Source organism: Cannabis sativa, chromosome 1 (assembly GCF_029168945.1).
Source record: "Cannabis sativa cultivar Pink pepper isolate KNU-18-1 chromosome 1, ASM2916894v1, whole genome shotgun sequence".
Classification (NCBI taxonomy): domain Eukaryota; kingdom Viridiplantae; phylum Streptophyta; class Magnoliopsida; order Rosales; family Cannabaceae; genus Cannabis; species Cannabis sativa.
This window is the reverse complement of record NC_083601.1, coordinates 6,036,996-6,051,195: the sequence shown is the minus strand read 5'-3', so window position 1 is coordinate 6,051,195 and position 14,200 is coordinate 6,036,996. Positions and strand designations below refer to the sequence as shown.

Sequence of the window (14,200 nt, the reverse complement as noted above, 5' to 3'; positions counted from 1 at the left end):
AAAACTAAATCCTTCCCCTCTATTCCCTCTCTTATTCTCGTCTCTCTCTCTCTACAAAGTCACACACAAGCACCTTTTGTCAGAGCACCATTTGCTAGAGCACCCTTTGTCGAAGTCCAACAACTTAGCTTGATAACCAAGTGTGTAGGAGTAACACAAACTTCCTTACCTACAGAGGCGAAACTATGTTGATCTATGCTGGGGCCATGGCCCCCCCTAACTTAACTTTGTGGTTTATTTATAATTAAATATATATGGTATTCTCATTACCCTCTTCAGCTAGTGATGTATTCTCATTATGGTGGAAGCAATTTTGGGGTTTAAAAATACTCAGGAAAATTTTACATTTTGCGTGGAGGGGTTTCCATGAAATCTTGCCTACACGTAACGGGTTGAACAAAAGAAATATAGTCTCTAACAATGCATCTGAGCTATGTGGTTTTGGAGGAGAGACCAATGCTCATGGTATTTTCTGGTGTCCCTTTGCACAAGAAATTTGGAAGCTACTGGATTTTAAATTTCTACATGAAGTGAGAGAGGTAATTAATTTTAAAAATGTAATACTATATGCTTCTAAGGTGGTAAAAAGGGAATTGTATGAAAAAATTATTATTAATGCTCGAGCCATATGGACGGAGAGAAATAAAATTACTCATGGTCAACAATTAAGATAGCCACAACAAATTGTTAAATGGATTGACAGTTATTATGAAACTATTGTATATGCTCGTGATGGAGCCAAGCATAGTAGCCTTACTCTTCAAAGAAATAGGAATAGTTTGGAAGTTCTACCTAGAGTTTCTCAAGAAGAACAGAGCCACACAATACTTATGGTTGATGCAGCAGTATTGAATAATACAAGTTCAGTAGGCTTAGGGCCTATTACCTTTTTAAAAGATAAAAGGGTGAGGTTAGCAGTATGCAAGCCTCTCAAAGGTTAGATAGTTCTTTAACTTTAAGGCAAATTTTTTCAATTTGTATAAGCCTTTAAATTTTCTAGCTTAAAGTTTTGAACAGATTTCGACACGTTGTTACATGGAGTGGTTTTATGTTTGAACAGTATTAGGTCTTGATTTACATGTTTCAGTTGACTTAAGGGCTATTATATTTTAATTGCTAAAAGGGTGAGGTTAGTTTTATGCTAACCTCTTAAAGCTTAGACAGTGGGATAACTTTAAAGCAAACTTTTTGATGTGTACAAGTTTTTAAAATATTTCTAGCTTCATGTTTGAGTACTATTTGGTGGTGTTTTATATAATGTAGATAAGTGTTTTTAGAAAGATTAGTTAGCCTGTGACAGTCAGTAGTCCCGTGATCCATAAGGGGAAATACCGGGTAAGCTGTGCAATCCCACATCGCCTGGGGAAGGTCAAGTGGGATGATTCTGAGACTGTGTAAGTATGGGACTGTACAGTTGAAGAGAGCTTAAATGGATTGATTGGTACTACCTATATCAACAAGGTGCATCTTCTTTTTCGGTAGCCCATCACGAAAGAACTCCACAATTAAGCGTGCTTGACCTGGAGCAATTTTAGGATGGGTGACCTCCTGGGAAGTTTTCCCAGGAAGCGTGTGAGTGAGGACAAAGCACACTGAAAACACTCGTGTTGGTCTGTAGGGTCAGTCATCAGTCCATGAAGCACCCAGAGTGACGTACTCGTGTATAAGAGCCATTTATTCCGTGGGTGTAAGGACCCAATGGAGGCTTGAAGCGGGGACGTTACAAAAGAGTGACGTACTCGTGTATAAGAGCCATTCATTCCGTGGGTGTAAGGGCCCAATGGAGGCTTGAAGCGGGGACGTTACATAGCCATTGGTAATACAATTTTTGAGCACATATGTATCTTTGTGTCAAGCCTTATGTGGATTGCTCATTTTGAGGAAAATGTTTTGTATTGGGTGTTTATGGTTTCTTTCACTAGTCATAGGGTTATCGCTTTGGCTAGTTTTTCCTTTGTCTTTTCTTTATTTTCTTAGTTTCATCGTTAATTTGGGTTTTGTTTTTCGTTGTAGTTTATGTCTATAGTATCTACTTATATCATGTCATTGTGGAGTTTCTGGTTTTATTGTGTTTTCAGGTCGTATTTCTGTTTTACAAGCCGAGACCTTGACACTTTTAGTTAGACTTAATTGGGCTCTTTCATGCGGAATCCCAATTAAAGAAGTTTTTTCTGATTCGTTGTCTCTGGTCACAGCTGTAAATAAAGGAATGGTCTTCTTTAATGAGCTGGGTGTGCTACTTGAGGATGTCATAGCTTTATTGTCTAAACTTTTGGGGACAGTTTTGTCCCATGTGGCTCGAGATGCGAATTCTGTAGCACATGGTTTGGCAAAACTTGTCATTCGGTTAGACGATGAGCTATCCTGGTTCGAGGAGGTGCCGCCGCCGATTGTGGATTGCTGCTTTGTTAATCATGTGTGATTTTGATCACCGCGTCAAAATATATATATATTTATATGGGTGCACTCGTAATGAGTATTATCCATAAATGGGTAATTTTTAGTTTTTAAGCTTAATTTTTCTATCTTATTAGTTTAATCTCTCATTTTTATATTATATGGGTTGGTGTTGTTCCATCAGTTGAAAAAAAAAATAAGATTTAAAGTTTTTCAGCAAAAAAAAAAAAGTTGGGCTTGACTTAAATATTGTCTATCTAAATATATTTTTGATATAGTATGAAAATAAATATTTTTGATACTTTTTTATTTAAGTAGCTAAACTAAGCATAGATATTAAAAATTCTCTTTTATTATTCGCCATTGGATTAAAATCTAATAATTTATTATTTTTAAAATAAATATTTATAGTTAATTTTTTTTAATAACCATCAATGGGCAATACCCATTGAGAAGTGTTCTATATTTATATATATGGTATTCTTTCTAGCAAAAAATATATATGGTATTAATTATTATACATATATTTAAGGGATAATTATATAAAGGCACCATTTTTTGTAAAAAAAATTATATTTTTACGTTTAATAATTTTTTTTCTTACATTTTTACGATTTCCCGTAAAAATAACAAGAAATTTACATAAAAAGTAACATCTAAATAACATCAAAATAACATACACATAACAAAAAATCAACAACAAATTAATATGAATACAACATAAAAAGACCGTATTTTCTGTAAATAAAATTAAAAAATTTGTAAGAATATTTAAAATTTCATGAAACCGTATTTTCATAATTTGTTTGTTGTTTTTATGTATTTGTAAAATTATCCCTATATTTAAAAGTTAATTATTTGAAGTTCTTACTTTGTTCTTTCTAAAATTTTGGCAGATTTGAATGGGTTAGCGGGTATTTGAATTTTCTTAGACTAGCCCATTTCGTTATGTAATGTGACTTTAAATACTTTTTTAAGGGAAATTTGCGGCAAAAGTCCTCAAAAAATTCAATTTAATACAGATAAGTCACCAACCTCGAAAAATAGCGGTAATAGTCTCAAGGTCATGCTTTTTATTTGTCTGTTGGTCCTAATTTTAACTGTGTCGTTTACTTTTTTAAAATTGTCACGTGTCGAAATATTATTAGTCCAAATTATAATTTTAATTTTAAAAAATTAAAATAAATAAATATATAATTTAAAAATATTTTTTTTTCTTCTTCTTTTTTTTTTCTTTTCTTTGCCTTATTCGTCTTCTTCTTATCCTCACTGTCAGAAACCCACCAACCCCAAACCAGCAGCACCACCACCTCCACGCCTGAAACCCTAAATTTATTATAATCTATTCCTTCTCAGCTGCAGCCAAGAGACCTCACTATTCCTCTCTGTTTTTGCATACCGGAGCCACCATCTCTGGCGACAGTCACCTTAAACGAATTACGAATCCGTTTCCTTCTTGTCCGAGAACCCAAACCCCAACACTCTGATCTCTTTCTCACTCATCTCTCTCTCATTTTTGCTAAGTTCGAAGGGCGCTACTTTCGCGGTCGTGAACCCAGACGGAGACAACATCAATGGTCCTCTCTCTCGCCTTTCCATTTATTTCTCTCATCAGAGCCCAGATCTCCTCCAGTGATAGGTGGTGGCGGTAAAAACACCCATGAAATTTGAGTTCTCTAAGCTCAAATTTGTTCTCAGTTCATTGTGTGTGTGTGTGTGTGTGTGCAGGTGGACGGGAAAAGCTTGTGGTTGTTCTAGACCTTTGACCGTTCTGGGTTTTTCTTTGAGGGTATTTGGGTTGTGATTGCAACCCAAGTTTGGGTCGTGGCTATTCAGGCGTGTTGGGTTTCTGGCAGTGAGAAGAAGAAAAGAAAAAAAGAAAAAAAGAAAACAAAATTATTTTTAAAATATTTATTTATTTATTTTTTAAAATTAAAATAATAATTTGGACCAATACTATTTTGACACGTGATAATTTAAAAAAAGTAAACGGCACAGTTAAAAATAGGACTAACGGACAAATAAAAAGCATGACCTTGAGGACTATTACCGCTATATTTTGAGGTTGGGGACTTATATGTATCAAATTGAACTTTTTGAGGACTTTTACCGCAAATTTCCCCTTTTTTGAATACTATTGTTTGTTTGTTTGTTTTTTTTTTTAAATAATAAAAATAAAGGTTTTTTTTTCTATTTTTTTTTAATTCTAATTTTAAATATCTCTAAGACAAATCAAAATCAAAAAATGCTACTATTCAATTATAAGAATAAGTATTGAATTTTTTAGGAAAAATCAATGAGACATTCTTAAAAAGGTATTTTGATAGATCCCTTATATATTTAGGATTCACGAGAGCTTTTTAAATCTATTTTTTTATTAAGAATAATTAGCTTTTTTAGTCCCTGTACTTATGACACTATACTATGATGCCCCTTAATTTATAAGTGTAGTTAAAAATACCCCCTAAAATATATCAGTTGGAATAGTATAATCCTTCTATCTAATTTTGTTAAAATTGACTAAAGTTGACTGTTAAATTAATAATGTGGCATTATACATAGATAGTAGTTGAAAAATTATATACCATTAGGAAAATAAATTACAAGTCATAAAAATTACAATCACAGGAAAAAAAAATGAAAAATAACATCCCAAAAAATAGAATATCATTACCTTAATTTTCCAAAAATCCCATGTTCTTTCTAGTGATATCCATCTCTTCAAATACTGTAGAATCCTAATTTTACACCTTTTCCTAATTTGAACGGCTAAAAAACGATTGGAATTATTTTAATAAAATTATTTTTATTAAATTTTTTTAAAAGGTTATGAAATCATTTTTTAATCATCTTTCATTGTCAGTTATTATGCCACCTCATAGTCAATTTTCCCTCTAAAAAGAGATGAAATTACTACTCTATCCTTTGTTATAATACCACATCATCAATACAAACGGTATTTTTAAACAAAATAAACAGAAGGACTAAATGTATGCATATAAAATTATACAAGGACTATTTATAACAAGCTGAATAGATTAAGGGGCATAATAGTATAGTGTCATAAGTACAGGGGGTAAAAAAGATAATTATTCTTTTATTAATAAACGTATTGGTATAATTTAAATGAGTGTGGTGATTTGTGTAATTATTTTTTAATTGAGGTATAATAATGAAAAATTCCCTTTTATTTTTGTAAGTTCCCAACAAAAAATCCCTATCGTGGGGAGCCCAAAAATTGGGGCTGGGCCGTAGATGCGAGACGAAAGTAGCCCAATTTTTGGGCCGAAAATTTCACAATCGAGATAAGCTTAATGGGTTTACTATATATACACTGATACAAAACCTAACCTATCTCAAGCACTCATCCCAGCCATCACTCAACCCCGCCGGCGTCCTCAGCTCAAACAAGAAAAAAGATGGTAACTTTGAATTAATCTCTGTTTGGTCTCTTAAATTGTAACTTTGAATCTGACCATCGTTACTGTTATGCAGCCTCCAAAGAAGACCGGAAAGGCCTCGGCCCTCTCGAAGAAGAAGCCTGTAATTTTCAGCATCATTAGTTGTATTTTTTATATATATAATTCTTTAGCTCAAAATTTTGAGTGAAACATTGCTTGGTTGCGCATTTTAATTATGTATTTGGCTAACAGGAGAAGGTTGTGAATCCACTGTTTGAGAAGCGTCCCAAGCAGTTCGGTATTGGAGGAGCTTTGCCACCAAAGAGGGATTTACACAGATTTGTCAAATGGCCAAAGGCTGTTCAGCTCCAGAGGAAGAAGAGAATCCTTAAGCAGAGGTTGAAGGTTCCACCACAGTTGAATCAGTTCACCAAGACTTTGGACAAAAACCTTGGTATGATCCAGAACAACCATTTTTGTTGATTTTCTTAGTTATGAATTTGATAAGTTTTTTTGGACTGGAAATGAGTTAATTGATTTGTTTAGACTTTAGACTCGAGCTGGAAATGAGATAGTGATAGTGCATGAGGATAAAATCAATCTGGGTTCCCTCATTTGATTATTAATGATTAATAATTGGACGGTTCATCACTCATAAAACAATTAGTATTTTTTGATTGTTGTCTTTGTGGGATAATGTATTTCTTTTATCCTATATTCTAGTGCACTTTTTAAGTTGGTTTCTGTGTTATTTACTTGTAGTGGTCTTCTGACTTTATCATACGAAAATTTGATCCAGATGTTATTTACTCTATCTGGTGATTGTCATCCCATAACATTAGAATTAATTTTGCCATTGGAAAAATGGAAATGTTTTAATATTAATTACTCATTTCTTTTTCATCTCTTTAGTGCTTTATTTTTCTTATCGTACCTTATAGATTGAAATATAACTTGTTAACTCTGAGCATAATCTTTTTGTAAAATTCTTATGTTTTTCATTTCTCATAATGTTGTGCAGCAACAAGTCTGTTCAAGTTGCTCCTTAAGTACAGGCCTGAGGACAAAGCCGAAAAGAAGGAACGTCTAGTTGAGCGTGCTCAAGCTGAGGCTGAAGGAAAAACTGCCGAGACCAAGAAGCCCATTGTTGTGAAATACGGGCTAAACCACGTCACATACCTTATTGAGCAGGTTGATAAACTAGTCATCATATTTTATTGATTATTATATCTGAAATAAAAGTTGCTGTGCATTCAAATACATTAGTATTTTCTAACAAGTTAAAAACCCAATTATTTCTTCTTTTTTCAGAACAAGGCACAATTGGTAGTGATCGCTCACGATGTGGACCCAATTGAGTTGGTTGTCTGGCTTCCTGCCTTGTGCAGAAAGATGGAGATCCCATACTGCATTGTGAAGGGGAAATCCCGTTTGGGATCGGTATTGATCTACCTAATCTGTATGCTTGATAACATAGGGCTTTGCTCGTGGGGGAAATATCTAATTACTCTTGTTTTTTCATTCTGGTTTCGATAGATTGTCCACCAGAAGACAGCAGCTGCATTGTGCTTGACCACTGTGAAGAACGAGGATAAGATGGAATTCAGCAAAATCCTTGAGGCTATTAAGGTAAATCCAGAAAACATATTCTTTATTGGAAGGATGAACTCACTAGTATCTTTGTCAATCTTAACCCAAATGTATTTTTTATGTTTCAGGCCAACTTCAATGACAAATTCGACGAGTTCCGAAAGAAGTGGGGCGGTGGCATCATGGGTAGTAAATCACAAGCAAAAACAAAAGCCAAGGAAAGAGTTTTGGCCAAGGAAGCCGCACAGAGAATGAATTAAGACTGAGCATTTCTTGTTGTGACATTTTTCCTCAAATATATTGTCAGTAGTTTTTGATTTCTTTGTGAAAAGGACCATGGAGCTGTTTGAAGTACTACTTAGTGCGGGTAGTTTTTTTTGGTATTCTTCATTTGAGGAAGGAACCTTAGTGGTATTTACTTTTAATATAAAGTATTTACCTAATGAATTTTGGTTAAATGATTTTTCTTTTCTTTTCATATAATTGTCATTAGCCACTGATTGATCATTAGACTTCAAGCGTTATTAGTGTTGTTTTATATAAGTCGTACTTATCTTACAAAAGATTATTGCCGAGAAAGAGATAATCAGCATCATGGTACTTGGAGAAGCAGAGGAACAACTTATAATTGTTATCATAGGAAGTTCTTACAAATCTTCTTGCAAACATTTCATTTCAGCTGCTCGTGTGTCTTGTGCTTATGAACGAATATCTCTCCAGAATTCTTTGATGTAGTCTAAAATTTGTTACTTTCAAAAAAAAAAAAAAATGTCAACATGGATATGATTTGTTTGGTCATGCTGAACTAGATTATGTGATTCATCTTCTGTACTACTTTCAACTTTGAGCGAGTTACTACCTTTTATTTCCAAAGTAGATCGTATATTACCCAGGTCGCCATCCCAAATTCCCAATGGCCAATGTACATCAAATGCTTTCATGGAATTGGTGAGTTCTTACGTAATATTTTTTAAGTTATAATTTCAACTCTCATTGAAGATGAGTGTTCAGAACAGCCATGTTTGTCCTACTATTTTAGGACAACTTAATGGCATGACATATGAAAGTCTGAAATCACACATGACATACTAAAAAGTATTTAACAAATGGTTTTTTTTTTTAATAAGTAACTCAGCATGAAAAAAACCAATGGGGTCTGGGGTCAGAGTTTTTGATTCAAAAGTGGAAAAAGTAAAAATTGTATCTTGTTGAGTATATAATGTAAGACATTTCAACAAAAACTGTCATACTGTTTTGAATTACCACCAATATACATTTCAGGAAGCAACTTACTGGCAACTGAATTGGTTTGGATGTATATTTTGACACCATTGCATGTCAAATAATCAACAACTTTGGTAAAGAATCATCAAGATTTCTGAATTTGAGGAGCATCAATGAAATCAACTCCGGCAAAACAGAGTTTCATCTTGGATCAAAGATGGGATCACTGCATCCACCTGTGTTTCCTTTCTCCCATCAGTTTATAAAGACCAATCTACATGTATTTACAAAGTTCCCTTGTAGTCCAGCCAAACCCTGCAGTTGCTTTCTACAAATAATCAAAGGTTGCACTCTAAACGAACTTGAATGAGAAAGAAAAATGGATTTAGCAGCACTTTGTCTGCTATCAGATGAAAACTCGAAACCCTTTGAAACCATTTGGGTTCTGCTGTTAGTAGCATTTGGTTTTTCAATAGCCAGTCCAGGAACCTGCAAAATATTAGAACCAGAAGCCCTCAGACGTTGCTTCTTATAAATTGCTTCCATACTCTCCATAGGTACATCTTCACTTGGATTTTTCGGCACAAGTTCCCTGCCTTCTTCTGCTTCATTTAGCATTCTTTGGGCTTCAGCAAGTAAACCAATAGAGCGCCAAGCCTCAGCAACAAGCCGGACAGTGTTCTTTCCTGGGCGAACGCCCTTTTCTTCCATAGCTTGGAGCAATTCTTCTGCTTTCCAGGGCTGTTTTGCTTCTCCATATCCCCATATCAGAGTCTCAAAAGTTATCAGATTGGGAGAAATATCCATTTCACACATTTTCTCGTAAACTCTCATGGCACGATCCATTCTGCCTGCATTGCACCAACCGCTTATCATTGTCGTGAAGATTACAACATTTGGATGCACGCCAGATTTGCTCATCAAAGACATAAGGGACTCGGCCTTCCCAGGCTCACCAGCACGCACATATCCTTTTGCAAGAATGCTGAATGCATGGATGTCAGGTTCTATGCCGGCCTTAACCATGTCGTTGAAGATTGCTTGGCATTTGTCCATGCACCCTACGGAGCTCCATGCGTTCATGATGGTGCTAAATGTTATAACATCTGGTTTGACCCCAAATTCTTCCATCAATGACAATGCCTGTTCATTTTATGCTTATAGTAAGTGATTGTGTCGTAAGTTCTCAGTGACAAGTATAAAGAGAAGGAAAAAAAAGTGTGAGTTTGAAACTGACCTCATCAATTCCATCTGTATCTGAAACATCCAGAAAGCCTTTGATAAGAGAGTTGAATATTACAAGATTTGGATGCACTCCAAGCTCCTTCATTCTATACATAAAATTCAAGGCATCTTCCATGTTTCCTTCTTTACAATATCCATTTATTATGATGCCACACGTTCGTTCATTGGGGCGAACCCTGTATTTTTGCATCTCCAAGATCATCATTTCAGCTCTAAATGTCTCCCCATTCTCAGCATAAGCTCTTGCTAAGGTGTTATAAGTGACAACATCAGGTTGTATTCCAGATGCAACCATTTTATACACCACATTCCATGCTTCATCTATATTATTCTTGTTACACCATGCCCTAATAATAATATTATAGGTTCTGTCATTGGGTTTTACATTTCCATACTTTGACATAATCTCTAGCAGTTTTAGAGATTCTTCAGGCTTACCAGCAATACTATATCCTTTAATCAGGGTGTTGAAAGTGCTAGTTGTTGGCCTACATCCATTACTCTCCATTTTCTGAAAGATTTTCATGGCTTCATCCACTTTCCCGGATTCTATGAAAGCATTTATCATTGCATTGAAAAGTATTATATCAGGCTTTATATCATTTTCCTTGAGTCTAGAAAGGATTCTAGGAATGGACTTGAATCGCTTAAGGCGGGTCAACGCTCCTATAAGTGTTGTGTATGTTATTACAGTTGGCCTGTGTCCTTCTTCTATTAAACTGTTGAAAATGGATTGGACTTCATGAGGCCTTCTCTTTTCAATCAAAGTACTCATTAGTTTTGTTCTTGAACGAACAGTTCGGCAACTGTTGTTCCCCAAACAGACGAGGCAGCGTGATTGAACATGTGAATCTACAGAATTTGCAAACACTTGCACTTGGTCCTTCTTGTGCAAACTTGGTTCCTACAAAGTTCAGAAGTGATCAGAATTTAACCATTTGCAGCATCTAGGCATGCAATAATGATGTTATTATGTATCTAACAAATCTTGATAGGACAAAATCTAACACCATTAATTTAATGCTCAAGCCTAGTAAAAGGCAGCATATAGATACACAATAATAGTGTCCAGTAAACATACTATTTGAAGTTATGCCAAAATTAAAGAAAGCTAAAGGAAGAAACACAGTAGCAGCTAGTTTACATATGCCAAAAGTATGTTATAACTATATGATAGTTTCTGTAATCTTACCATAACTGGAGAAGTTTGAGCCAGTTCCTTGCTTGTGATTGTTCCATCTTGGTGTCTCCCCATGCTAATTCACTAACCCTTTCAGAGAATTCCTCCTATTCCTACCACCAGCACCCAAATCTCAGTCAACCAATTTCTTCCCTTGAAAAACTTCAAACCTTGGCTGGCAGACCACAACAGAGAATTCTTCAGTAAAAAAGACCATACCAGGGAATTCTTGTTCACCCAACATTCATTTTTTGCAGATATAACTAGAGAGATATACTCTCCATAATGGACCCTGTGGAGAACATATGAACTTAGGAACATGCCACTTGTAGTTGGAACAAACAAACAATGAATAAGCTCAATGTACTAATATAGTTCATTTTGGCAAGCTGATCATTTATGACACAATTACAGTAACAACTCACAATATACATTACCAAGTATTTTAGCAAAACCACAGATATATATATAAACTCCCACAACCATTTTCATATCTAAAGCCACACATATTGACAAAGAAAAATGGTAGAATCAATCTAAATTTCTATAGGGTAATCAGTGAAGATACTAACAGAATGCCATTTGGCACTTCAGAAGGTCATCTTCACAGAAGTTTGAGCTCTGAAAGTTAGTTATTTCACCAAATCCTATATTTAAGCCTTGAAAAAAGCCATTCCCAAATTCCAGATGGCTTAGCTATAAACTATGATGCCCAAATTTTTTAACCAAAAAAGGGCCTAACAGAACAAGAATGCATATAACACCCCAACTCTCATCTTCTGACAATCACTAATTGAGGTCAGACTTGTAATCTCAACTCAATATCCCTTCTGGGTTGTTCCTAGATTTCACTTTGACCAACATCAATGCATGAAAAAGAAAACTTCACCATCCTCTAAAAATAGAAAAAGAAGAGATTTTCTTGGTACCTGTTAAACTGTGGGGTAGTAGAGCTTAGAAGGAGCCATGGAGTTGCATGGTTGGTGGTCGAGTTATGCATGAGGAGGAAGAGGAGTATGAAGTTGAAGGGAGTAGTAATATTGTAATTTAGTGCCATGTGTTTGTGTTGTGACAATCCACCGGAGATTCTTATCCACACATATTTATCAAAAAGAGATTTTTAAGATAATTTTTGAGGCTCTTAAAAGAAACCTGAAAAAGTTACAAGTGGAGTAGATTTCGCCAAGCCAGTTTTTTTGAGAAAAATAAATAATATCAAAGAAATGAGAATGAGACGGTGTCGTTTTCAGCGTTTTTAATTTATGGAGGGATTATTTTATTCTACAAATATTTTATTATTTGTGGGATTAAAGAGTTTCAGATAGTTTGGTAACAATTCTCAATATATTTATTCTAATTTCTCATGGATGAACTTGGAAAAAAAAATATCTCAGAAACGTGGAATTTTTTTCTACACTGAATTGAAAATGATCATTGTATGAATTTTCAAGTGAGGCAAGTCAAAACCATTTTAAGATCTTTATCATGTATCATCTTTGGTTTTGGAGATCTAAAGTGACAAATATTTAGTTTTAAAGTTATCAATGTTAGCGTAAAAATTGTAATTTTTTTAATGAGAAAATAATTTCAGAGAACATTACCTAAGAGCGAAAAGCGGCTGAGAATTATAGAAATTCATTAATTTAAAGTTTCAACCAAAATAAGGTCCTTAATATAATTTGGATAACTAAGCTACCAAATTATACTTGTTGTACCAGAAAGAGGAAACTAAGCAATAGAATCAACAACATTAACAGATCTTGGACAATAATTAAAACTCACAACAAAAAAAATAAAAATAAATGATCTAATATCATCAAGAATTAAATCTAACGAAAAATTTAAAATAAAAAATATTATTAAGCTTGTAAACTAAATTTTTGCTGTCGGTATCTAGTTAAACATTGGTGAGTCCAAGAGTGACGCATTGAGACATGACATTTTTGATAGCAATGTTAGATAAATTAACAATTAACCCAAGATCTATTTGTATATAACATAGAACACAATAGTAGTATATGATAATTGAGTATGTGTACCTGATTGATCCATAGCAATTATCTCTGATTGATCCACAGCAGTTACTCCAATTTGATAGTGCAATACTATCAACTAAGTCTTCCTCCCTAGATCTCTAAATCAGAAGCAGTTTATTTTCTCTGATTATCAAAAGGTATACAATTGTGATGAGACAATATGTATTTATAGAGTTAGGGAGGGGACTTAGCTACAAAACCCTAGTTGGCCGGGCACTGCTCATCAAAGGCTTCAGTCAACTAGAAAAGCCCACACTTCTGCTTCACCTAGACTTTACTCACAGATGCTAAGCCCATTAACAATTGATCACCAACAACATGGGCTAACACAGCAAAGAACTATCCAATCAACCCAAGTTTTAATAAAACCAATAAAATTTAATGTAAGCCCAAATAAAAGTCTAACATTCTCCCACTTGGGCTACATTGATTTTAATACATATATATTATATATCAAAATAATTTTGTTTGAAAACGACTCATGGGTTGAACAACAAGAAAACATTTGTGGCCACTTTAAAAAAATGATAGTTCTCTGATAGCATCTCAACATACCGGTCCAATTTAACCTTTGATAATGAACTATGACAGTCATATTGTTTTTAGCTCAACAAAAGACATTCATAATCACAAATACCAAAGTATTAAATCGACATGGTCAATAAGTCTAGTAGTGTGGTAAGGAATTATGTTCAACATGTGATCAATTTAAAATAACATAATATCCTTATCAGTCCTCAATTTCACTGATACCGTGATGCTTAATAAATAAGCCAGTGAAATTAAACATACACCACTTAAAATAAGTAAGTGTCACTAAACTTGCTTAAATAATTAAGCCAACAACATATCATTGTCAATAAGCAAATAAATTTAAAAGACAATGATCACAACAATATGAACCACATGCTTTCAATTCAATCATTCTCGAGAATATAACAAAACATAATTGAAAACATATCCATTCAATAATAAAAAATATTGAAACATCAAATGTAGTTCATAACTTTATTCAGAAAATTATAAATAATAATTTCTAAAAACAAACAAAAAAACAAAACTCCCACTAACCCAAAAGATCAAAAGATTCTAAAATGCCCATATTAACAACATGTTTATTAAACAAC

At 34.0% G+C, this 14,200-nt stretch overlaps 2 protein-coding genes across 4 annotated transcripts; one reads left to right on the top strand and one right to left on the bottom strand.

Annotated features, from left to right (window-relative positions):
- Nucleotides 1–5,624: 5,624 nt before the first annotated feature.
- On the top strand, nucleotides 5,625–7,912 carry LOC115704898 (large ribosomal subunit protein eL8y). Of its 2 annotated transcripts, XM_030632111.2 has the most exons (7): nucleotides 5,625–5,819; nucleotides 5,893–5,940; nucleotides 6,051–6,252; nucleotides 6,820–6,989; nucleotides 7,110–7,238; nucleotides 7,335–7,427; nucleotides 7,517–7,912. In XM_030632111.2, exons 1-7 carry the CDS (start codon nucleotides 5,817–5,819, stop codon nucleotides 7,646–7,648), a joined length of 777 nt encoding a protein of 258 aa, XP_030487971.2. In that variant the 5' UTR covers nucleotides 5,625–5,816; the 3' UTR covers nucleotides 7,649–7,912. The 2 variants fall into 2 exon arrangements, with proteins under 2 accessions (XP_030487971.2, XP_060959058.1); XM_061103075.1 differs by lacking the exon at nucleotides 5,625–5,819 and having other exon boundaries at nucleotides 5,887–5,940.
- Nucleotides 7,913–8,545: 633 nt separating this feature from the next.
- On the bottom strand, nucleotides 8,546–12,132 carry LOC115706156 (pentatricopeptide repeat-containing protein At5g25630). 2 transcript variants are annotated; one of them, XM_061103067.1, is made up of 4 exons: nucleotides 11,967–12,132; nucleotides 11,050–11,212; nucleotides 9,850–10,761; nucleotides 8,546–9,755 (listed from the first exon to the last, which is right to left on the bottom strand). In XM_061103067.1, the coding sequence occupies exons 2-4, from the start codon at nucleotides 11,110–11,112 to the stop codon at nucleotides 8,868–8,870; spliced, it is 1,863 nt and encodes a 620-aa protein (XP_060959050.1). In that variant the 5' UTR covers nucleotides 11,113–11,212; nucleotides 11,967–12,132; the 3' UTR covers nucleotides 8,546–8,867. The 2 variants fall into 2 exon arrangements, with proteins under 2 accessions (XP_060959050.1, XP_060959045.1); XM_061103062.1 differs by having other exon boundaries at nucleotides 11,050–11,329; nucleotides 11,967–12,131.
- Nucleotides 12,133–14,200: the final 2,068 nt, after the last annotated feature.

Bases quoted from the DNA above. Each gene is read 5' to 3' on its own strand.
- LOC115706156 (XM_061103067.1), bottom strand. From the start codon at position 11,112: ATGGGGAGACACCAAGATGGAACAATCACAAGCAAGGAACTGGCTCAA. The intron at 10,762-11,049 runs GTAAGATTACAG...TGAACTTTGTAG, and splicing joins CTCAAACTTCTCCAGTTATG to GAACCAAGTTTGCACAAGAA. The intron at 9,756-9,849 runs GTCAGTTTCAAA...TAAAATGAACAG, and splicing joins ATACAGATGGAATTGATGAG to GCATTGTCATTGATGGAAGA.
- LOC115704898 (XM_061103075.1), top strand. From the start codon at position 5,887: ATGCAGCCTCCAAAGAAGACCGGAAAGGCCTCGGCCCTCTCGAAGAAG. The intron at 6,253-6,819 runs GTATGATCCAGA...AATGTTGTGCAG, and splicing joins GACTTTGGACAAAAACCTTG to CAACAAGTCTGTTCAAGTTG. The intron at 6,990-7,109 runs GTTGATAAACTA...TTCTTTTTTCAG, and splicing joins TCACATACCTTATTGAGCAG to AACAAGGCACAATTGGTAGT.